Genomic DNA, 25,014 nt, shown 5'->3' on the forward strand with positions numbered 1-25,014 from the left:
CAGATAACAAAACAATCGGTTTCGTTGGTGATCAACAAAACTACGCGGTGCCGAAACTGTAAATAAAATAACAAAAAAGACGTGAAATTAAGTGTTAAATTGTAAAATGAGTGGTCCTAACGGGATGCTGTATGGTGGCGATGAAATAGGCGCGCTGGTTTTCGATCCTGGGCATCATTCCTTGCGCGTTGGTTATGCACAGGAAGATACGCCTAAGGCCGATATTCCGGCCGTGGTCGGCGTTGGACCAGCCACCCATATCCCTGAACCTGAGGAGAAGGTTCCCGACGGCAATGTCACGCAAAGCGGTAAGGTTCTATACCATTTTTTTTGTAAAACTGTTAGGAGCATTTTTTGTTGTACATTTCTCTACAACTTTCCATGTCAACAGCTTTCTAAGCTTATAATAACTATTCTTATTTGTTTCTGTTAATTATTCTAGTGGAAAAACATATTTAATCGATATTCGTGTTGCTCAGATACGTTTGTTTGTTGTCAAAACAAAATTGTAACAACCAAACTAACAATTTCATTACTGTTATCTGGAGCTGCTGACTACCTAATGGGTTACCATGGTTTCAGCTCAAAGCAGGAGTAGGAATGGCATAGTGTTTAGGCAGTAAGAGTCTGACACTATCGCCTCACCCAAGGCGGGAGAAATCATTGGATGTTTTTCCCCATTAAAAAAAAAAGTTATTATTATTGGAACATTTGGAACTATATCATATTCTCATTGTTATTATGTTACACATGTACTTGATACTTAAAACTACAAAATTAACTTAAACTTCTAAATACTTTGCCAAAGCATGACTCTCCCACACTCAATACTTGCTTGTTATTCTCCATAAGAATCTACACTTTGGAACTAACAAATGGCTGCAACAGTGAATGGACCAACAGACTCACTTCGTGTCTTATCTGTTATTCAAAAGTGCCTTTTATATTTATTGAATAGGTGGCAAACGAATCACCTGATGGTAAGCGATCAGTGCCGCTTTCTTGGTTGAACTGAAATAAATGACTTTAACTGTTTTCTTTTTAAAGAGTAGTGATGGAGTTTCTTCTCACTTAAAGCTAGACTTTGGAACAAACAAACATCTAGCTTCACTGACGGACAGACTGACAGACAATTCAATTGGACCTTTCAAAAGTGCCTAATTAAAGATTAATTGAAATAATTGACTTTGTCCATATTTTACATTAAGAAACATTAGATTAGGTTTTTTAATAATCTTTATTATCATATACTTTGCAGGAACAAAAGCAGGTGGTGATCTCCGCCACTACATAGATGTGACAGAGCTGCATGTGCCCCGCGCCGGCATGGAGGTCCACACTTACATGAAGGATGGACAGGTCGACAACTGGGACCTGTTTGAAAAGATGCTTGATTACTGCTATGCTAAGGTAACTTGCATTTATTACTCATGACCAAAAATATCATTATGCTGAACAATTACTATATATATACTTCGGCGACGGCGCCTTCTCGCGTCCGGCACTGATACAAGCCATGGTGCGGAGCGAGGGGGACTGGGATGCCGTCTCCTCCTTCTGCGAAGCAGTCATGCTAGCTAAGGAGGAGGCGGGGCGCGTGAGGGAACGAACTTCCTCACGCCCCAGCCGTCGCGAGAGACACTCCGGGCGTCGGGGATCGCGCGACGATCTCCGGCCACCGTAAGTGCGGGTCTGCGGACGGTGAGCAAGGGTAGCTCGCCGCCCGACCAGAACCAGACCCGTGCGTGCGGCGCGTCGCGTTCTGCGCGCGCCTCAAAGAGCCATCAGACCACCACAGATTGACTATTACTACTATTGCTACATAGCACATCTCTGGTGTAAAAGCACCCTTACTGTAGGAATGTGAAGATACAACTTTGTTTGTTTGTTTGAACGCTAATCTCCAGAATAACTGGTCCGATTTGAATAATTATTTTTGTGTTGAATAGTATATCTATCGAGGAAGGCTATGAAACATCACGCTATGACCAATAGCAGCCAAGTAGAGCGGGTGAAATCGCGCAGAAGTAGCTAGTATTAAATAATCTTCAATTTTGTTCCCCAGGTAATCCGTTCCCCATCAGAGCACCACCCAGCTCTGTTCACGGAAGCTGTGTGGACGACGAGACCAGCTCGGGAGAAGCTAGCTGAACTGCTGTTCGAGAAGTACCAGGCGCCAGCCTTCTTCCTGGTGAAGAGTGCAGTACTGGCTGCGTTTGCTAATGGAAAGAGCACGGCTTTGGTGGTCGATGCTGGGGCCAGTCAGACTTCTGCTGTGCCCGTTATTGATGGGTGAGGGAGAAGTTTCATTTACAATTAAAATTAAATGTTATCTAGAAGAAGAAATAAAAACAGTTTAAAAACAATAAACATAAAAATTAATATGACAAAAAAAAACTTAAAAGTCAGGGTGCAAAAAGGCCACTACTAAGCTTAAATGCTGCGACCCAAGCGCGATAGCTCGCCGATTTTCAGCAATAAAATAAATAAATAAAATAAATACTTATAAACAAATCACCTCATGTTAATCGACAATCCCCAAGATCAAATAGAAAAATAGTAAGTCTCTTCCAGTCTTTCTTAAGCAAGTGTGGGAGAGCCATGCTTCGGCACTGCTAGGTTATCTCGACCGGAGTGATACCACGGCCTCACAGAAAACTGACGTGAAGCAATGCTTGCGTTGTGTAAGTGAGGTTCCCAGAGGTCCAATTACTCCCTTCTTCAATTTTCCCAATCCCTGATTCCTCATTAAATTCCCAACAATCCTTAAATTTCCAAAATGCCGGCAACGCACTTGTAACGCCACTGGTGTTTCGGATGACCATGGGTGGCGGCGATTGCTTACCATCAGGTGATCCGTCTGCTCGTTTACCGGCTTATACCATAAAACAAATAGCAAATAAGACTTCTGTAAGTTAATACTATTCTTTCCTTTTTACAGATATGCGCTCGTGAACGCGGCCGTCCGGTCCCCGATAGGGGGCGACCACCTCGCGGCGCAGGCCAAACATATGTTGTCCAACATGCATATACAGATGCTGCCCATATACAGTATACAGGTACATCATTACAACTGTTTTGTTAGAAAGTTATAAAGAGAGAAAATATCTTATGTTTGTTTGTTTGAATGCGCTAATCTCAAGAATTACTAGTTCGATTTGAATAATTATTTTTGTATTGAATAGTGCATTTATCGAGGAAGGCTATAGGCTATAAAACATCACGCTATGACCAATAGGAGCCGAGCAGAGCGGGTGAAACCGCGCAGAAGTAGCTATATCTTATTTGTTTGTACGCGCTGACCTCGAGAACTACGGGTCCGATTTGATAAAATATTTCTGTGTTGGATAGTCCGTTTATACCTACGATCAATAGGAGCCAAGCCGAGCGGGTGAAACCGCGCGGAAGTAGCTAGTATTATGATAAACTTTCCTAAACGGCCTCTACATAAATATAGTCAAATGCAAGTCTGACTGTCTTTAGGGTGACTGGTAATTAGTGAACGATATTTAAACACGCGATTGTACTCATTACAAACAACTTTCCCAAAGAAACCTTTTTTAATACTCATTTATTTATTTTTTATCACAATAACAAAGTAAAGTTCCGAAATACCTCCGTAATTACTAATCTTCCGATAACGCGGCCACGGGCACCTCTCTGCCAACAGCTGATCATGCAAAAGCACGGGCGCGGGAAATTTTGGTGTTTTGTTATTGTGATAAAAATAAAACTGTGACTGATATGTTGGTGACGAAAGATTTAACATAAATATCTTAATATTTCCAGAGCAAGGAAGTGATAAGAGAGCGCGAGCGCGGGCGCTACACGCTGAAGACCCTCCCGGCGGGCCTCACGCACTCCTGGCAACAGTACATGCTCAAACGGCAGTACGAGGACTTCTGCCATTGTGTGGCACAGGTACGTTCTTTTTTTACACATTCAGTGCCACTGACTCGCCCGGAGAGTCCATGTCAATTTTATTCCAGCGCCATAGACTCCTCCAGCGAGTTCAATGTTTTTGCTCTTTCTTTCCAAAAATTCATGGTGTATTTTCTGCTTAAAATAATACTGAAGACTAAAGATACCCTAATCCAAAGAATTGCATAGAGGGTGCGACTCTACGGTTCTGGAATTAAACTGATAATAAACTGAATGTGTTAATAAGCCGGTAAACGAGCAGACTTATCACCTAATGGTAAGCAATCACCGCCGCCCATGGACACCCGAAACACTAGAGGTGTTACAAGTGCGTTACCGGTTTTTTGGGGGTTAGGAATTTAAGGGTTGTTCGGGGATTTGGAAGATTGAGAAGGGGTAATTGGGCCTCCGGTAACCTCACTCACACAACGAAACACAACGCAAGCGTTGTTTCACGTCGGTTTTCTGTGAGGCCGTGGTATCACTCCGGTCGAGCCGGCCCATTCGTGCCGAAGCATGTACTGTAATACTTAGATGTTTTTGTTGCAATTAGCCGCGTATTAAAGGCACCTAATCTGTATGTACTCACTTAGTGGCTATACAATTCGACTGCACAGTTGGTGCGGTGGCTGGGCCATTGGCTGCCGTACAACGTGTCGCGGGTTCAATTCCCGCACGGAGCAACTCTTTGTGTGATCCACAAATTTGTTGTTTCGGGTCTGGGTGTCATGTGTATGTGAACTTGTATGTTTGTTCCGTTGTTGTGACCGATCCGTCCGATGCGTGCGATCCGACCGATCCGACCGATGCGTGCGATCCGACCGATCCGACCGATCCGTCCGATGCGTGCGATCCGTCCGATGCGTGCGATCCGACCGATCCGTCCGATGCGTGCGATCCGACCGATGCGTGCGATCCGACCGATCCGACCGATGCGTCCGATCCGTGCGATGCGACCGATCCGTGCGATTCGTGCGATGCGACCGATCCGACCGATGCGTGCGATCCGACCGATGCGTGCGATCCGACCGATCCGACCGATGCGTGCGATCCGTGCGATCCGACCGATCCGTCCGATGCGTGCGATCCGTCCGATCCGACCGATGCGTGCGATCCGACCGATGCGTGCGATCCGACCGATGCGTGCGATACGTCCGATGCGTACGATCCGACCGATGCGTGCGATCCGTGCGATCCGACCGATGCGTGCGATCCGACCGATGCGTGCGATGCGTGCGATCCGACCGATGCGTGCGATCCGACCGATCCGTGCGATGCGTGCGATCCGTCCGATGCGTGCGATCCGACCGATCCGTCCGATGCGTGCGATCCGACCGATGCGTGCGATCCGTCCGATGCGTGCGATTTGACCGATCCGTGCGATCCGACCGATTGAACCGATCCGACCGACCGATGCGTGCGATCCGTCCGATCCGACCGATCCGTCCGATGCGTGCGATCCGACCGATGCGTGCGATCCGTCCGATGCGTGCGATCCGTCCGATGCGTGCGATTCGTCCGATTGAACCGATCCGACCGACCGATGCGTGCGATCCGTCCGATCCGACCGATCCGTCCGATCCGACCGATGCGTGCGATCCGTCCGATGCGTGCGATCCGTCCGATGCGTGCGATTCGTCCGATTGAACCGATCCGACCGACCGATGCGTGCGATCCGTCCGATCCGACCGATCCGTCCGATGCGTGCGATCCGGCCAACATCTATTTTTCATCCCCCTAAATGTTAGGGGTAGTATATACAACCCTAATTTTTTTCGCGGGCAGAAGCTAGTGAAGTATAGACATGTCCTTAAAACACTCATTTTCCTCCCCAGATATCTGAGAGCCAGTACGAGGAGCGCCAGGCGGCGTCGGTTCCGTTCACGCACTACGAGTTCCCGGGCGGCTACCACCAGGACTTCGGCCCCGAGCGGTTCAAGCTCACCGAGTGTCTCTTCGAGCCCACACTCGGGGCTCCGCATTTAGGTGAGTTATTTATTTATTTATGATCATAAGCCACGTCAACAGAATAAACACCAACATTAAAGAAAGGCAAGATGAAGACACAAGATCATGTGCTTATGCCAATTATAGACATGCACCACATTCACAGTTATACATGTTGTTTCCACCAAGGCTCGGAACCGGTTTAAAAAATACCGGTTAATACCGGTTTATATCGGTTTTCCTCCGAACTTTTCTTAAGAACGTGAACATTTAAAGAACTTTATTTCAACCGGTTTATTCGACGAGGGGCATGTCGGTAAACGCGTTGAAATATTATTATTGAATATAATCTGAACAGCGAAAGCGGCATTTCAACCGGTTTTTATTGCTCTAAACCGTTTAATGCGGAAAAACCTTTATGAAAATACTGTTCCAAATACCGGTTTATGCGAACGAAACCCAATGTAAAGGTTTTGCGTTCAAGTACATAATAGCGGTTTGAAAATTTAACCGGTATCCGAGCCTTGGTACCATGAGTTTGAAGCGAGCGAGTTTGCTTTACGTTGAACGAAAAAGAAACAAGAGCGCGTTCGGGGTTTTGATTGGTAAATTTATTCAAGCCAATCAATGCGCCAAACGCGGTCTCGTTTCGATTACTTTAAACGTAAAGCAAACTCTACCATCAGTTTGAAGCAATAGTATTTGTCGATAGTCGCTAGCGACGACGTAAATTTTTTGTATGGCAAATTTTACTTCCACAGGTGACCGGTAGAGGCGTTGTAAAATTTGCCTGTACATACAAAAATTTAGGTCGTTGTTAGTGATTATAGACAAATACTATTGTTTCAAACTCATGGTAGAGTTTGCTTTACGTTTAAAGTAATCGAAACAAGAGTGTGTTCAGAGCTCTGACTGGTCGGCTCGAATAAAGTCAAAGTCAAAGCATTTATTTCAATTAATCCTAAATAAGGCACTTTTGAAACGTCAAATTGAATTGTCCGTCAGTCTGTCTGTCAGTGAAGCTAGGCGCTCGTTCCAAAGTGTAGCTTCGAATGGAGAAGAACGAGCAAGAAACTCCATCGTTACTCTTTTTAAAAAAGTTTTTTACAATATCTCTGATACACTATTTATCTATTGTATAAATATGTAGGAACAATGTAACTACCATACGTCAAAACTAACGGGACAATAAAACCAATTTGTAAAGAAAATAAATTAAATAAACCAATCAAAACCCCGAACGCTCTCTAGTTTTGTTTTCGTTTAATGTAAAGCAAATTCGCATTAAGGGTATAGAATAATAACACGGCGTTATAGGAACAGGAAACCGACGTGAAACAACGGCGTAGCTATGTGAGGAAGATGTATGTAGCTATGTGCTTGAGTATGCGTATGTGTTTGAAAAGTTGATACTGTCTCAGATGCTTCATCATTTTAATAAAAACTCCATCTTCCACCATCAGCAGTATGGTTTCACTAAAGGTCGTTGTACAACTGACGCCGGTGTTATTTTAATGAAAGAAATATTTGGTGCCTGGGAGGAAGCACAGGATGCCATAGGTGTTTTTGTGACCTCTCAAAAGCATTTGATTGCGTTGATCACGAGACACTTTTGCTGAAATTAAATCATTACGGGATTAGAAACACTGCGCTCCGTCTATTGAAATCATATTTAGAGGATAGGCAGCTAAAAGTTCATATAAACGGTGTTAATTCACAAGGGTCTGAGATAAAAATGGGCGTTCCTCAAGGTTCAATATTGGGTCCTTTCCTTTTTTTAATCTACATAAACGATTTTCTACTCATATTCGAAAATGAACCAAAAATGGTGCAGTTTGCAGATGATATATCACTGACTTTTAAGTTAGGTCGACGTACGAATAATTTTGACGACGTAAACAGCTCCATTCTTCGAGTCTATGATTGGTTTACTATTAATAACTTGGCGCTTAATGAGAAAACATCAAAATGTATTAAATTTTGCTTGCCAAACGTACAAAATAACGAACGTTATGTTAAATTCCAATTTTTGTTAAGGAGACTATATTTTTAGGTTTCACACTAGATGACAGATTACAATGGGGGCCCCACATAAAAGCACTTTCAGGGAGACTAAGCTCAGCTGCTTTTTTATGTTAAATGGGCCGACGTTTGGCCGCTATCTCGCCTGATGGTAAGTGATGATGCGGCCTACGATGGAGCACGTCTGCCCATAAGCAACATATTCACTCGGGCTTTGAAGACACCCAGGTTATACCCATCAGGAAATACAGACTCCGGCAAGGAGTTCCACTCCCTAGCAGTTCGCACAAGGAAGCTTGAAGCGAAGCGCTTCGTGCGAGTGGGTGGGATATCCACCATGAAACGGTGACGCCTCGCCGATTGTCTTGTGGTTCGATGATGGAAAGGACTAGGAGGAATCAAGTTGTGCAGTTCCCCCGCACACTCTCCGAAATGTATCCGGTAATAAACGGAAAGGCTTGCAACCTTACGCCTGTGTTCGAGGCTTTGAAGCCGGGCCTCCACAAGCGCATCATCGTTGATGAGCTTCTTGGCACGCCTTTCGATTTGTTCTGGCGCATCGAGCTGGCATTTAGCCGAGCCGTCCCAAAGGTGAGAGCAGTACTGCATACATGACCGAACCTGCGCTTGGTACAGGCTCAGCAGTTGTTTCGGTGTGAAGTACCGTCCACCTTCGAGAGGATACCCAACTTCCTACCAGCCAGATGCGCCTTTGACTCTATATATGAGCGGAAGTTTAGCGTTGGCGATAGAGTTACGCCCAGAAGATCAAGATGATCCGATATTGGAACGGATACATTTCGGAAATTAGGAGCCAGCGGAAATTGACTCCGTTTTGCAGAGAATAGACACGCCTGGGTTTTGGTAGCGTTGAACTTGACCAAGTTGGCGTCACCCCAATCGGAGACCGCCTTCAAGGACGAGTTCAACCGTTCGACCATTGATTCTCTTAGAGATCGGATCTGTGTTCCGCTAGTCCGCGCATCGGACACATACCTTTCAACAACTGTGCTGTCATCTGCATACCCAAAGATACCGGGCTTAAGCAGGTCGTTGATGTGCAGCAAAAAGAGCGTTGCTGAAAGTACTGACCCCTGAGGGACTCCGGCGTTGATACCAAATTGGTCAGACGAGCAGCCATCGATAACTACTCGAATTGACCGATCCCTCAGGAAGTCTGCAATCCATCTGCACAGATCAGCGGGAAATCCATACGCAGGAAGCTTACCGATAAGGCTGTCGTTCCAAACCCTGTCAAAGGCCTTAGATATATCGAGTGATACCGCTAATGCCTCCCCGTGTTTCTCGATGGCCTCGCTCCAAATGTGGGTGGCATACGCAAGAAGGTCCCCAGTAGATCGGTTGCGGCGAAACCCATACTGCCGATCGCTGAGGAGGTCGTTACCTTTTTTTTATGCGATTAAAACTAATGCTTGACTACAATCCATACCTGATGGTAAGTAGTGATGTAATCGTTGATGGTGAGGCTCACTAGTTTCTTAAGAGCCTATTCACTTTAGACTTGAAGACACCAACATTGTAATCGGATGGAAAAACCGCAGCAGGCAGATTGTTCCAGTCCTTCGATGTACGCGGAATGAACGATCAAGCGAAACGCTTAGTCCGAACCGTAGAAGTTTCGACAACGTAAGGATGGATAACCGCCGTGCGTATAAAGAAATGGGATGGTGGAATTAGGTCGTGTAATTCCTCCGCACACTCTCCAAAAAGCAACCTGTAAAACACCGAAAGGCTGGATACCATACAAGTGCTCAAGGCTTTGAAGATTGGACTTAACCAAATCTGGATCACCAATTAGCCTCTTCGCACGCCTTTCCACCGAGTCCAAAGTTGCCAGGTGACACTTTGCAGCACCTGCCCATATGTGGCCGCAGTACTCCATACAAGATCGGACCTGTGCTTTGTATAGCATTAAAAGCTGTCCTGGTGTGAAGTACCGCCGGACCTTAGCAAGGATGCCGAGTTTCTTAGCAGCCACCCTGGCCTTGGACTCGATGAACCGCCCGAAGTTAAGATCTGAAGAGATTTCAACTCCCAAGAGCTGAAGGCGGTCGGTGCACTCCAGGGATACATCTCGAAAAGTAGGAGCCAAGGTGAATGGGCTCCTTTTAGCAGTGAATAGACACGCTTGTGTTTTGGCGGCGTTGAATCCCACCAGATTGGCTTCGCCCCATTTGGACACGCCTGAAGTGAGACATTCGTACGCTCTACCATTGCCTCTCTCTCAGACCGAATTAACTCCTTACTAGCCCGAGCACCTGGCAGATATCTCTCTACAACTGTGTCTGCATACCCATGGATACCGGGCACTAGAAGATCGTTAATGTGCAGCAGAAACAGAGTTGCAGAGAGAACAGACCCCTGAGGAACTCCGGCATTAGTCGTCATGGGCTCTTCATCCATCAACAACAACTCGGAGAGACCGATCACTCAGAAAGTCTTTTACCCAGGTATTCAGACTAGGAGAAATGCCGTACGCTGGAAGCTTACTCAAAAGGCTGTCGTGCCATACCCTGTCAAAGGCCTTCGAGACGTCCAAGGAGACGGCGATCGCTTCCCCATTCTTCTCTGCTTGTTGTTAAGCACACGTTCCACACTCTTGCAGAGTATGGACGTGACCGAGAAGGTCGGTAATTATTAGGGTCGGCACGACTACCTTTTTTGGGACAGGCTGCATGTTAGCCAGCTTCCATACAACCGGCACTTGACCCGTCTCCAAGGAAAGCGAAACAGGCGTGTCAGGATTGGAGACAACTCAGGCGCACAGGTTTTTAAAACCACGGCTGGGATTCCGTCGGGTCCACTGGCCTTGTTCACGTCGAGATTACGCAACGTCTTATATACCTCCTTCTGTCGGATGCGAATTTTCGACATTTTCGTCTCGCAAACGCTATGGAGAGAAGGAGGCATAGCGCCACCAGTATCAAGAATTGAAGACTCCGCAAATAGAGAAGCAAATAAGTTCGCTTTCTCTACTGCGGTGTGAGCTAGCGTCCCGTCAGACCTCAGGAGAGGCGGAAGAGAGGGGCGGCAGAAGTTCGATTCAACCGCCCTGGCCAGGGACCAAAACACAGTTTGTTCCCTATTTGGCCAATGTGGTTGAACCGAGCCATCCGCAATGCCTTTTTGCATGACTTGGCAGCCCGGTTGAAGGCTCTCTTCTTCTGAGGAGTGTCGCCTGCCTTACGGCGCCTGGCACCCGCCCATGCCAAGTATGCCGCATGCTTTCGCACCTCAGCACGTCCGCAGTCGGCATCAAACCATGGACGAGCGCCATCGAAGGATGCTGCGTCCGAGAATGGAATGTAGTATTCCATGCCCTGACGCAACACCCCCGTTATGGCATCCGCACAAGCTGACGGGTCCTCAGTAGAGAAGCAGACAGGCCGCCAAGGATAGGATTTTAAAAAAGATCGCATCCCATCCCAATCTGCTGACTTGTACCGCCACATCCGCCGAGATCCTCTGGGACAATACTGTGGTGGGGAGTACGTGGATACGGATTTCACCAGACAGTGGTCAGAGCTACCCAGGGGTGATGAAACTGACACTGAGTAGCTGTCTGGATCAGTTGTCAGCAGAAGGTCTAAGCAGTTGGCAGTTTGCGTATCGACATCAGGCACCCTTGTGGCCTCGTGGACCAGCTGGGTCAGGCCAAGCGTCAGCGCAAGCTTACGCATCTCCCTCCCAGCATGGTCAGTGCACTGGTATGGGAACAGCCACTCCTGGTGATGGGCGTTAAAGTCCCCCAGTAACACCAACTGGGCCGAAGGGTACCTCTTAGCCGCATCTGCCGCCTCCTCAAGGTGTTGCGCTAATCTGGCCATCTCCAAATCTCCGCTGTGCGACCGGTAGACACATGCATAGAGGATTTTCTCCATGCCTGTGTCCACCAGTATCCACAAGATAGAAAAACTGGGATCCTCAAAATTTCGGAGACACCGGTAACAGACGCCGTCTTGGACGTATAGGCATACGCCTGCACGGGGAACGAAATTGTGCTCCAGGAAAAACCTGAGTAATTCAGGTATGATACGTCCGACGGACATCTGATCTGGGTCTCCGAGAGAAACAAGAGCGTTGGGTTCTCGGTCTCTAGATGGTGATGGACCGCATTGAGATTTGAGTGCAAGCCTCGGATGTTAGAGAGGTGCATTTTGAGGGAGAGGGAGTGCAGCGCAACTTTTAGTTAATTTAATTTGATTTATGTTTAAAGTTATCCAAATGAGAGCGCGTTTGGCACTCTGATTGACCGGTTCGAATAAATTAACCAATCAAAACCCCAAATGCGCTCTCGTTTCGTTTTTGTTCAATGTAAAGCAAACTCGTACTAAGGGTACAGAGTAATATCACGACGTTACAGGAAACCGACGTGAAACAACGGCGTAGCTATGCGAGGAAGATGCGCAGCTCGAGTATGCGATGTATTGATTGTAGGGAAGCCATCCATAGCACGCATCTACACTTTGAAACGAGCAAATAGCTTCAGTTACAGACTGACTGACAAAACTTATGATTAAATATTTTGTTCGACTATCAGAAATACCTTATAATATGCTCAAATAGAACGGTTTTTGTCTCGATATATAATAAATAAAATAATAAAATAAAATAAAAATAAAAAAGCCATTTATTTCTTACAGTTACTTTTACATTTTTCGTAATGTTAGTGTAAACTAAAAACTTGTTAGTATTGTTAGTGTAAGCTAAAATCTTAAAGTACTTTATTTGTTAGTGATGATTAGTTTTTATTCTGTAAGAACCCCTATTGGGTAAAGGCCTCCTCCAAAGTATTCCACGTGTCTCTATCTTGTGCTACTGTAGTCCACTGGGGGCCCGCTACTTTCTTAATTTCGTCTTCCCAGCGTGTCGTAGGTCTTCCTATATTTCGCTTGCCTAGTGGGCCGTCTGCTGTCTCGATATACCTTTTTTTTTTTTTGGTGACGGGAAACCTTCAAAAGGCGCCTAGCTTTTTGGGGATGAAAGACTAGGGAGTGTGGGATTTTTACCTCACTAAAACCACCCCGGTGGCCACCCTCTACACCTGTAAGGGGCACCGGGTTCTCTAATAGACCTGCTCCGGAGCAAATATATCTCGATATACTTACTAAAAATGTGTACTAATTCCTTGTAACCAGTATGCGCGGCTGCGGCAGCGTGCGACGCGGACGCTCGGCCCGCGCTATGGGGAGGCGTAGTAGCGTGCGGCGGACTGGCCGCCACGCCGGGCTGGCTGGAGCGCCTCGCCAAGGACCTCGCCGCGCGCGCGCCCTCCTCGCACCGCCTCAAGACCACCGCCGCGCCCAACCCCACCGAGCGACGCTTCGCCGCCTGGATCGGTCAGTTCTTTATTTATATTTATTTATTTCACTTCCACACACAGGTAACTGTGCAGACTCTCTAAATACGGTAGTTTCCTACTAGTCAAATTCAATACTTTTATCGAAATGTCAAAAACGTTACTTTTCTATGAATTTTGTAGGAGATCGCAATTTATGACGTCATAATTTTTGCGTCAAATAGCATATGTACTTACATCTCTAAAATTAGCTAGAAAAATTAAATTAATAAGTATATAATTATAATATTATTTTGGGATGTTTTATTGTATTGAAATGTCAAAATAATTTATTTTTGACCTAGGAAACTACCCAATTGTTGTAAACTTGCTTATTTCTTTAACACATTGAACACCGCCTTTTGCCTTCAACAGTTTTCTATTGGCAGTCAAAGACTTAACATACGTTATTCCACACTAGGATTTTCTCTTGTGTCGTTGTTGCGTTTACAAACATACAAGTTTACACACACATAACACCCAGACCCAAAATAACAATTTGTGGATCACACAAAAAGTTGCTCCGTGCAGGAATCAAACCCACTGTTGTTGTGCAACAGCCGGCTGCCCAACCACCGCACCAACCTGCAGTCAGATGACATAATATTTCAATTAATATTCCAAGATTATATATATATAATTTGTTAATTTATATTGTATATTTTTGTTTTTTTTTTTAAAAAAAAACGTTGCCCCACATTAGGATTTTCTCCTGTGTCGTGCGTTTACAAACATACAATTTCACATACACATGACACCCGAAACAACAATTTGTGGATCACACAAAGTCACGGGAATGGAACCCGTTACCCGCTGCGCGGCAGCCAGTTGCCCAGCCACCACACCAATCGTGTAGTCAGATATTTAATATTAACTCCAAAAATTACAATATAATACAACTGCCGAACAAAGCATTTGATTCCTAGTTCCAAAATTAAGCAAAGTATTGCTAAACATTTTACAGTTTTTCCTAAATGTCTCATGTTTAAGGTAATAATCTAAAAGGTAAATATCTAAATTATATATTCACTCATTATTACATATGGGAATTTATATATTTCTATAATAATAATTTGCATATTTCTTTATTCCAGACCATAATCTACTTCTATGTAACAACTCACACACACACACACACACACACACACACACACACACACACACACACACACACACACACAACGTCACGTCACTTTTATCCCCGAAGAGGTAGGCAGAGGTGCACATTACGGCACGTAATGCCGCTATACAATGTACACCCACTTTTTCACCATTTGTGTTATAAGTCCCATGTAATAGGGGGTGAGCCTATTGCCATATACTGGACACATTTCCAGACTCCGTGCTACTACTGAGAAATATTCGAAAAATCGAAAAAAGCCCAGTAATACTTTGCCCGACCCGGGAATCGAACCCGAGACCCCTTGTTCGGCAGTCGCACTTGCGACCACTCGACCAACGGGGCAGTCAAAATTTCTATAATAATAATTTGCATATTTCTTTATTCCAGACCATAATCTATCCATATTCCAAATTTCATCCCGATCCCTTCAGTAATATTGACGTTATTACATAACAAACATACACACAAACTCATTATATATTTGTATATTGCAGGTGGGTCCATCCTAGCGTCGATAGGTTCCTTCCAGCAGATGTGGATATCTTCGCAGGAGTACGACGAGGGCGGCAAGGGCCAGCTGGAGAGGAAGTGTCCGTGATGTAGCACTGTGTACATATATATACACACGTTCTTATATACTAGTTGAGGATAGCTGGTACATGTAATTATATAAGGATTTTGTACGAGAACCCACATTTATTTGTGTTACCCAGAGTCGGATTGAACCTATAGAGTGGCCTAGACAAGTGTAATACCACATAGGTCCTAATGTTACTTGTTATTTGTTTAAAAAAAAATGTTGCCCCGCATTAGTATTGCCCCTCTCCTGTGTCGTGGGTGCGTTTACAAACATACAAGTTCACATACACATGACACCCAGACCCGAAACAACAATCTGTGGATTACACAAAGAGTTGTTCCGTGCGGGAATCGAACCCACTATACGTTGCGCGGCAGACAGTTGCCCAACCACAGCACCAACCGTGCAGTCTATATGTGGTGAGATTTTAGATTAACCCCTCCCCCCACTCCACCTCACATCACGTGTATAATTTTCAATACACAAAATATAAATGTGTTAAACATTTTGTATGTAATACAAGTACCTAAAAATATCATCTATATCGGTTTAAGTTTAGAAATGCATAATTGTAATTATACTCTTTCATAAGGGAAGTGAAACAACCCACACTACTCCCCGTTTTATAGTTTCAGAATCCTGCGTTTGGCTGAAAAATAAATACACGTGATACCTATTGATTTTATTGTAACTTTCGTGAGACATACTGAATTAATTATTATGTTGTCGGCTTACTCACGTAATGTTTTGACGAGGAACTCGACTAGTTTCAAGCCATGCTAGAGGCTCATATTCATGAGCAGCATTCCGCGACACACGACGCGGCGATTGTCGCGCTGCTACTGGCGATTCGAGCTACGCGCCTATCGCGCCCTCTGTCTGGAATCAACACACACACACACACTGGAACACGTGATATTGTATAAAACCCCCGTCCCCGATTGATTTTGTCGACACCCCCCCCCCCTAATTGATTCTCACGTGATGAATGTACGTCCCCCTTGTGCACGCGTGTCTCGCGTCCATCTGTAACCTGCCGCCCTAACCACTTGTCCAGTCTGTCTTTATGGGAATAATACGACTCTGGCGATACCTCTAATCTTGTACGTATAAATACTATAGCGTTTTGTAATAAAATACACATAATTAACCTTTCAATAGGCTAGTTTCCAATTAGTCTTTAATACCAAGTCCATGAATTTTGTATCGCGACGCGAATGTATGTGTGAGATCGACTAATACAAATAAGTCGTTATAACTCGCGCAAATGTTACTAAGTTTTGCTAAAATATATATCAAAAGTGAAGTACAACGTCTACCCATTTAATGAAAGCGTGATTCTTTTTTAATATGTATCCTTAGTGCGAGTTTGCTTTATGCTTAAAGTAATCGAGACGAGAGCGCGTTCAGTGTTCTGATTGGCCGGTGCGAATAAACCAACCAATCAGAGCGCCGAACGCGCTAACGTTTGGATCTCGTCAAACGTAAAACAAACTCGTTCTAAGCCCTCTAGTATCATCAAGATACCAATTTTATTGTAACTTTCGTGAGACATACTAAATTAATTATTATGTTATCGGCTTACTCACGTAACTGTTTGACGAGGAACTCGACTACTCTACAGTAGCAGCGCGACAGTCGCCGCGTCGTGTGTCGCGGAATGCTGCTCATGAATATGAGCCTCTAGCATGGCTTGAAACTAGTCGAGTTCCTCGTCAAACAGTTACGTGAGTAAGCCGATAACATAATAATTAAGAAACCAATTATTATTCTCCTATATAACGACTCCCCTTATTGAAATAAGGATGTATGTATACGAACATATCGCCACAATTATTAATATCACGCTATCCTCAATGTTTTTATACGTGGTAAGCAGTGAGGGTTGTTTATTTAACCGTTGGAGTATCTATAATTTCTCCTACGTACTGGGTGGGCTAGTTTAGTTAGGCAGATTGTCCACCATGATCGAGATAGGTGGCGCTCTGCGACTACTACTTAGCCCCCCCCCCTCCATAGGACAAAGACCTGAGTTATTTGTATAGGCAAACACCACAGACAGTATTGAAATTCTATCTAGATAGTTCGTCTCTGTACTAAAACATTGAATATAAATGTGCGATTTCTATGAAATTATATGTATTTACTCACCCCTTTAGTGGGTTATGGAGAGGTGTCAATTAATGCAATATGGTTCCTCCATATTACGTGATACTTATAACATAACTGGTGAAAAATGAGCGTTACATTCTATATATGCACCTCTGCTTACCCCTTCGGTGGTTAAAAGCTGTAATGTTATATCATTCGTTTGTAAAATACTTTTGGTCAAATATGGTCAATGAACTAACAACCGGGCTCCAAGTAAATGGTTGGGCCCATGTTAATGGTGGGGCCCCCAACCAACCTCACTGCTTGCCGCAACATTTTAAACCCGTAGTGATAATTATAATGATTTCTGTCATCGGTGTGAATGATTATCGTGTATTATAATTGAATGGATTTTTTAATGACTGAGAATAAATAGATGTAAGGAGATTCTTGTGTTTTATTTGTGTAATTTAAACTGAAAAAGCCAAAATATGACATGAAGTTGTCAAACATGACAAACTAGCGACCCGCCCCAGCTTCGCATGGGTGCAATGGTGATATATTATGCATGTATTACACATATAAACTTTCCTCTTGAATCACTCTATCTATTAAAAAAACCGCATCAAAATCCGGTTTACCTAAAACTACCCAAAACTTAATGTTATTATCAAAAGAACAACACTTAAATTCACATAATACACTTTATTTAAATTTAAATCACATTATTTTACAAGCGTTATACTTAAAGTAACTTACAATATTTAAGAAATAAATAAAGTCTGTAGCAAAAATGGCGTAGCTTTGGCTTATATTTTAATTTTATTACTAAACTTACACTTGCAATATCTAGAATTATATTTTTAGTCCAGAATAAGAACTTTTAAATGTTATAGGATGTATTTATTTAGAATAATATAACAAGAAAGGATATATATGTTTCTACCATCGATTTAACCCTTAAATGCATTGTGATGGAAATTTTCATCAACCAATTTAATGCCATTTTATCGTTTCCACATGACATTTCCATTATTATATTTCCATATTTGTACACATACACATTTTATTCCTAGTAATTTAGTTCTGTTTAAATAAAGATTTAAATGTCCACCAACCCAATAAAAAAAAAAACAGTAATTTTATAAATATTTTTCCCTTACTGTAGAGCTAATCTTACATCCAAATAAATTTAATTTGCTCTAAAAGTAATAATCATACATTTAAGGGTAAAAACTCGCATGTCTGTAACGTAATTCTATATACAAAGTATTAAGTTCGTGAAATAATTTTACATTACGTGCGTAACAACTTATTTATTTCGACATAAAACAAGATACGTGCTCAATTTTTCCTTCAGACGAACTAAATTGATATTTTATCATCACTATTGTGTTTCTATCAAGCTAAAGTCTTATAAACTAAACGAGTGCATGATTCTTATTCATTTATAGCTCATTTTAGTTATATATAATTAAAGTAGAAATGCAATAATAAGGTAAATGACTAATTTTTATTTTAATGTCCGTCTTGTAGATTATTTTAAAATATTAGACACGTATTTTTTATTTTCTTACGGAAACAAATACTTTCGAAGATATATCGATTTGAAATATCGTGACGTCATTTCTAGGTACGTTTTATACGTAGAAATGACGTATTTGCTCCACTCCTAAACTTTGATTCGTTTTATCTAAGTATTGTTATCTTATATGACAAAAAAATACATGTCTAATATTATTTCAGTACATAACTGACGGATTAATTAGATTTTTAATTTCCATACCCCGTCATCATCCCCATTTCTAACACATTTAATCACATATTTTCATATTTCGTCAGATTCTATTTTTACTTATACCTAAACAATAACTTAATTAATTAATATATCGATGAAAAGGATCGGAGTTTGTAATAAGACGTCTAATTTAAGACTTATGTAAAAATACAATGCGTTGATTACAAGTAACTTTGAATTAGGGCAAGCTTAAATAAGTACTTTATTTTACTTTCATACCTAAATTAAATAATATACTCCATACATTCTCTCGATTGACCAGGAAACTTGAATTAAAAGCTATCTACAATACAGTAAAGCGAATAAATAATTCTAATTGCATACCTACAGAATAACTTAACCAAACTATTGACTAGAATTTAATATACTACAAATAATATTTGCTTAGGAACTTCACAACACATTTGTTTAAAGACTACAATACTATTAGGAATACTACCTATATTTTATACAGTGATATTCAAGCGATCTAAAGCTTACCACTGGGGCCCAACAAGAGCTCCAACATATAAATCATTGGGCACCATGGGGCCCGTTCGTTAACTGAATTAAAAAAAGTTACCCCACACTAGGATTTTCTCCTGTGTCGTGGGTGCGTTTACAAACATACAAGTTCACATACACATGACACCCAGACCCGAAACAATCATTTGTGGATCACACAAAGAGTTGCTCCGTACGGGAATCGAACCTCGCTACACGTTGCACGGCAGCCGGTTGCCCAGCCACCACGCCAACCGTGCAGTCAATGTTTTGTTACATGAGCTGCTGTTTACATGTGAACATTAACTCATGACGATACCTAAGTACGTGTGTCGCCTGGACAACCTCGCTACATCCTTGTTGACTGGACATCTACACTACATGAGCTACTGTTTACATAAGGTAAATATCACTGTATTTATTAAAAGAGGCGGCGTTTAAACATAATTTAATCTAATCTAATTACATATGTACTTAGCTAATAAATAAATAAATAACTACTGAATTATATCTAATGAGAATTTTACATTAAGTACAAATATTAGTTTAAATTTGACATTGAAAAGGAACTTAGTTTCTGTAAATATTAATTATAATTACATATTTGTATAATATTAAATAGAGGCCATTAGCTATCTTTTCAATTAATAAATTTTGTATAAGCATGTTGCCTTAGTACGAGTTTACGTTACGTTGAACGAAAACGAAACGAGAGCATGATTGGCCGGTGCGAATGAATCAACCAATCAGATTGCCGATAGCGCTCTCATTTCGATCTCGTTAAACGTAAACTTAAACTCGTAGTAAGCCCTCTGAGTTTGTTTCAGTATTTCGTCTCATTGAAATGCAAGCCCCATCTAGTTTTATTTTAATGTAGACATGTAATGCTTTTGTAGCCTATTTGCAAAATAAACATCCGTCATATAAACCTTTAATAATCCTTTGAAACAAAACGTAGCATTTGTCATAATATTTTGTAACGTAAATGGGAATTTAACATGTAACAAAGTCGTGTTGAATAATTATAAAACCACAACTATTTATTACACATTAAACACCATGTCGTAACACCATCGACAAATGCCATAGAACCACCATCAGTGCCATAAAACTGTCACCTACCGTCATAGGTGTATGCCTTGTCATATAAAATGTCCTCTTGAAACCAATCTCAATATCAATGCAATTTCGATCCAATCAAACGTCAATAATTATTCAATATCAAAACTATACAACACCAATCGTAGCTGTTAAAGCATTCAGAGTACGGAATATAAAGCCAAACTCAATACCATTTAGTTCATTCAATATCCACGCAATACGGATGCAATGGGCGCTAGTGTTACAACTCAAGAGTACGTTCAAAATATCAATGTCGATCGATCGGAATTGGATTCAAGAGTAAGCCTTCAGATCCCTAAGGCAAACTAGATAAGCGCCTGGGGCCTTAGTCTGAGTCTGTCCGAGAGGGACGGAGCTATACAACCTACATAGCTCCGTCCCTCTCGCACTGCTCACTGCTCGATCGACCATTCTGACACAATTGTAATAGCAGACTAAGGCCCCTGGTCACAGAGAGGCGTCGCGAGAACGCGTGCCCAACTACCATAGAGAGAGTATGGTGCCAAACAAAAAATTAAGGGCGCCTAAGTACTAGCTACTTCCGCGCGGTTCACCCGCTTGCTTGGCTCCTATTGGTCATAGCGTGATGTTTTAAAGCCTAAACATCGTCGATAAATGCACTATTCAACACAAAAAGAATTATTCAAATCGGACCAGTAGTTCCGGAGATTAGCGCGTACAGACAAACAAAAAACTCTTCAGCTTTATAATATTATAGTATACGCCACTCTCTAGGTTTGAACCACCTCTGCACGTCTCCCCTGCAAGTGATGGGTGCGCCTGAATAAGCTGGACTGTAGTGCTGCAAGGATGGGATGCGTCAACAGGTAGTTGAGCCTCACCGGCGTGCCGGCACCTACTGGCTACTGTATGCTGCAAGTGATGGGATGCGTCAACAGGTAGTTGAGCAACACCGGCGTGCCGGCCTACTGGCTACTGTATGCTGCAAGTGATGGGATGCGTCACAGGTAGTTGAGCAACACCGGCGTGCCGGCACCTACTGGCTACTGTATGCTGCAAGTGATGGGATGCGTCAACAGGTAGTTGAGCAACACCGGCGTGCCGGCACCTACTGGCTACTGTATGCTGCAAGTGATGGGATGCGTCAACAGGTAGTTGAGCAACACCGGCGTGCCGGCACCTACTGGCTACTGTATGCTGCAAGTGATGGGATGCGTCAACAGGTAGTTGAGCAACACCGGCGTGCCGGCACCTACTGGCTACTGTATGCTGCAAGTGATGGGATGCGTCAACAGGTAGTTGAGCAACACCGGCTACTGTATGCTGCAAGTGATGGGATGCGTCAACAGGTAGTTGAGCAACACCGGCGTGCCGGCACCTACTGGCTACTGTATGCTGCAAGTGATGGGATGCGTCAACAGGTAGTTGAGCAACACCGGCGTGCCGGCACCTACTGGCTACTGTATGCTGCAGGTGATGGGATGCGTCAACAGGTAGTTGAGCAACACCGGCGTGCCGGCACCTACTGGCTACTGTATGCTGCAACCATGCGTCAACAGGTAGTTGAGCAACACCGGCGTGCCGGCACCTACTGGCTACTGTATGCTGCAAGTGATGGGATGCGTCAACAGGTAGTTGAGCAACACCGGCGTGCCGGCACCTACTGGCTACTGTATGCTGCAAGTGATGGGATGCGTCAACAGGTAGTTGAGCAACACCGGCGTGCCGGCACCTACTGGCTACTGTATGCTGCAAGTGATGGGATGCGTCAACAGGTAGTTGAGCAACACCGGCGTGCCGGCAGCGACCTCCAGCTGCAGCTTGTCTGCCGCGTCAGGGTCCGGCTCCGTGGCGGGCTCGTCCGACGACACCGACATCTTCTGGTCGTCCAGCAACATGTCCGTGGATGTGTTGTCGCCTGGCACTGTGTCTACGAACACCTGGGAATTATGAAGAAAAACATTACATACATACGTACATAAAGTCACGCCTTTACATACACACGTAATGCCACTGTACAATGTAACACCCACTTTTCACAATTTATGTTGTAAATCCCATGTAATGGGCTATTGCCATACACCGAGCACATTTCCAGACTCCGTGCTGCTTCTGAGAAATTTTCGAAAAACTGAAAAATGCCCAGCAATCCTTTACCCGCCTGGGAATCGAACCCGAGTCCCTTGTCCGGCAGTGGCACTTGCAACCACTCGGCCAAAAATCACAAATGCCTGGTTATATTGCTCAAAGGCTGTGGAGCCAGGATTGTGTTCAAGTAAGCGATCACGGGTCGGTAGACGCAGCTTGTGTTGGCAGACTTCGTACTAGGTGGAGCAACGACATCGTCAGAGTCGCGACAGCCAAAGGATGCAAGTGGCGAGTTGTCGTTGGACGTGGAGGAGTAAGAGTGGGCAGTGTTGGGGAGACGTCAAGTGTCGGAATGGTCAGTGTGTGGTGGGGCGGCGGCGGCGTGCGGCGGGCCGGCCGCCACGCCGGGCTGGCTGGAGCGCCTCGCCAAGGACCTCGCCGCGCGCGCGCCCTCCTCGCACCGCCTCAAGACCACCGCCGCGCCCAACCCCACCGAGCGACGCTTCGCCGCCTGGATCGGTCAGTTCTTTATTTATATTTATTTATTTCACTTCCACACACAGGTAACTGTGCAGACTCTCTAAATACGGTAGTTTCCTACTAGTCAAATTCAATACTTTTATCGAAATGTCAAAAACGTTACTTTTCTATGAATTTTGTAGGAGATCGCAATTTATGACGTCATAATTTTTGCGTCAAATAGCATATGTACTTACCTATCTAAAATTAGCTAGAAAAATTAAATTAATAAGTATATAATTATAATATTATTTTGGGATGTTTTATTGTATTGAAATGTCAAAATAATTTATTTTTGACCTAGGAAACTACCCAATTGTTGTAAACTTGCTTATTTCTTTAACACATTGAACACCGCCTTTTGCCTTCAACAGTTTTCTATTGGCAGTCAAAGACTTAACATCTGTTATTCCACACTAGGATTTTCTCTTGTGTCGTTGGTGCGTTTACAAATATGCAAGTTTACATACACATAACACCCAGACCCAAAATAACAATTTGTGGATCACACAAAAAGTTGCTCCGTGCAGGAATCAAACCCACTGTTGTTGTGCAACAGCCGGCTGCCCAACCACCGCACCAACCTGCAGTCAGATGACATAATATTTCAATTAATATACCAAGATTATATATATAATTTGTTAATTTATTGATATATTCTTTTTTTGTTTTTTTTTTTTTAAATACGTTTCCAAATACGTTGGCGTTTACAAACATACAAATTCACATACACATGACACCCAGACCCAAAACAGCAATTTGTGGATCACACAAAGAGTTTGTGCGGGTATCTAACCCTCTACACGTTGCGCGACAGCCAGTTGCCCAGCCACCACACCAACCGTGCAGTCAGATATTTAATATTAACTCCAAAAATTACAATATAATACAACTGCCGAACAAAGCATTTGATTCCTAGTTCCAAAATTAAGCAAAGTATTGCTAAACATTTTACAGTTTTTCCTAAATGTCTCATGTTTAAGGTAATAATCTCACTCATTATTACATATGGGAATTTATATATTTCTATAATAATAATTTGCATATTTCTTTATTCCAGACCATAATCTACTTCTATGTAACAACTTACACACACACACACACACACACACACACACACACACACACACACACACACAACGTCACGTCACTTTTATCCCCGAAGAGGTAGGCAAAGGTGCACATTACGGCACGTAATGCCGCTATACAATGTACACCCACTTTTTCATTATAAGTCCCATGTAATAGGGGGTGAGTCTATTGCCATATACTGGACACATTTCCAGACTCCGTGCTACTACTGAGAAATTTCGAAAAATCGAAAAAAGCCCAGTAATACTTTGCCCGACCCGGGAATCGAACCCGAGACCCCTTGTTCGGCAGTCGCACTTGCGACCACTCGACCAACGGGGCAGTCAAAATTTCTATAATAATAATTTGCATATTTCTTTATTCCAGACCATAATCTACTCCTATTCCAAATTTCATCCCGATCCCTTCAGTAATATTGACGTTATCACATAACAAACATACACACAAACTCATGATATATTTGTATATTGCAGGTGGGTCCATCCTAGCGTCGATAGGTTCCTTCCAGCAGATGTGGATATCTTCGCAGGAGTACGACGAGGGCGGCAAGGGCCAGCTGGAGAGGAAGTGTCCGTGATGTAGCACTGTGTACATATATATACACACGTTCTTATATACTAGTTGAGGATAGCTGGTACATGTAATTATATAAGGATTTTGTACGAGAATCCACGTTTATTTGTGATACCCAGAGTCGGATTGAACCTATAGAGTGGCCTAGGCAAGTGTAATACCTCATAGGTTATATTGTTTTTGTTTAAAAAAAAAAATGTTGCCCCACATTAGGATTTTCTCCTGTATCGTGGGTGCGTTTACAAACATACAAGTTCACATGCACATTACACCCAGACCCGAAACAACAATTTGTGGATCACACAAAGAGTTGCTCCGTGCGGGAATCGAACCCA

General features: G+C 43.2%; 1 protein-coding gene across 2 annotated transcripts; it reads left to right on the top strand.

Annotated features, from left to right (window-relative positions):
* Positions 1–25,014, top strand: LOC118279756 (actin-like protein 6A). Of its 2 annotated transcripts, XR_007706773.1 has the most exons (9): positions 1–308; positions 1,259–1,410; positions 2,066–2,292; positions 2,942–3,059; positions 3,790–3,921; positions 5,757–5,907; positions 13,050–13,250; positions 14,867–15,134; positions 24,848–25,013. XR_007706773.1 is itself a non-coding variant. In XM_050702641.1 (8 exons), exons 1-8 carry the CDS (start codon positions 107–109, stop codon positions 24,681–24,683), a joined length of 1,287 nt encoding a protein of 428 aa, XP_050558598.1. In that variant the 5' UTR covers positions 1–106; the 3' UTR covers positions 24,684–25,014. The 2 variants fall into 2 exon arrangements, 1 of the variants encoding a protein (XP_050558598.1); XM_050702641.1 differs by lacking the exon at positions 14,867–15,134 and having other exon boundaries at positions 24,580–25,014.

The sequence above is a fragment of the Spodoptera frugiperda genome, chromosome 22, assembly GCF_023101765.2.
Source record: "Spodoptera frugiperda isolate SF20-4 chromosome 22, AGI-APGP_CSIRO_Sfru_2.0, whole genome shotgun sequence".
Classification (NCBI taxonomy): domain Eukaryota; kingdom Metazoa; phylum Arthropoda; class Insecta; order Lepidoptera; family Noctuidae; genus Spodoptera; species Spodoptera frugiperda.

Coding starts and splice junctions, on each gene's coding strand:
- LOC118279756 (XM_050702641.1), top strand. CDS start 107: ATGAGTGGTCCTAACGGGATGCTGTATGGTGGCGATGAAATAGGCGCG. Junction 3,060..3,789: donor TGCCCATATACAGTATACAG/GTACATCATTAC, acceptor TAATATTTCCAG/AGCAAGGAAGTGATAAGAGA. Junction 5,908..13,049: donor ACTCGGGGCTCCGCATTTAG/GTGAGTTATTTA, acceptor CCTTGTAACCAG/TATGCGCGGCTGCGGCAGCG.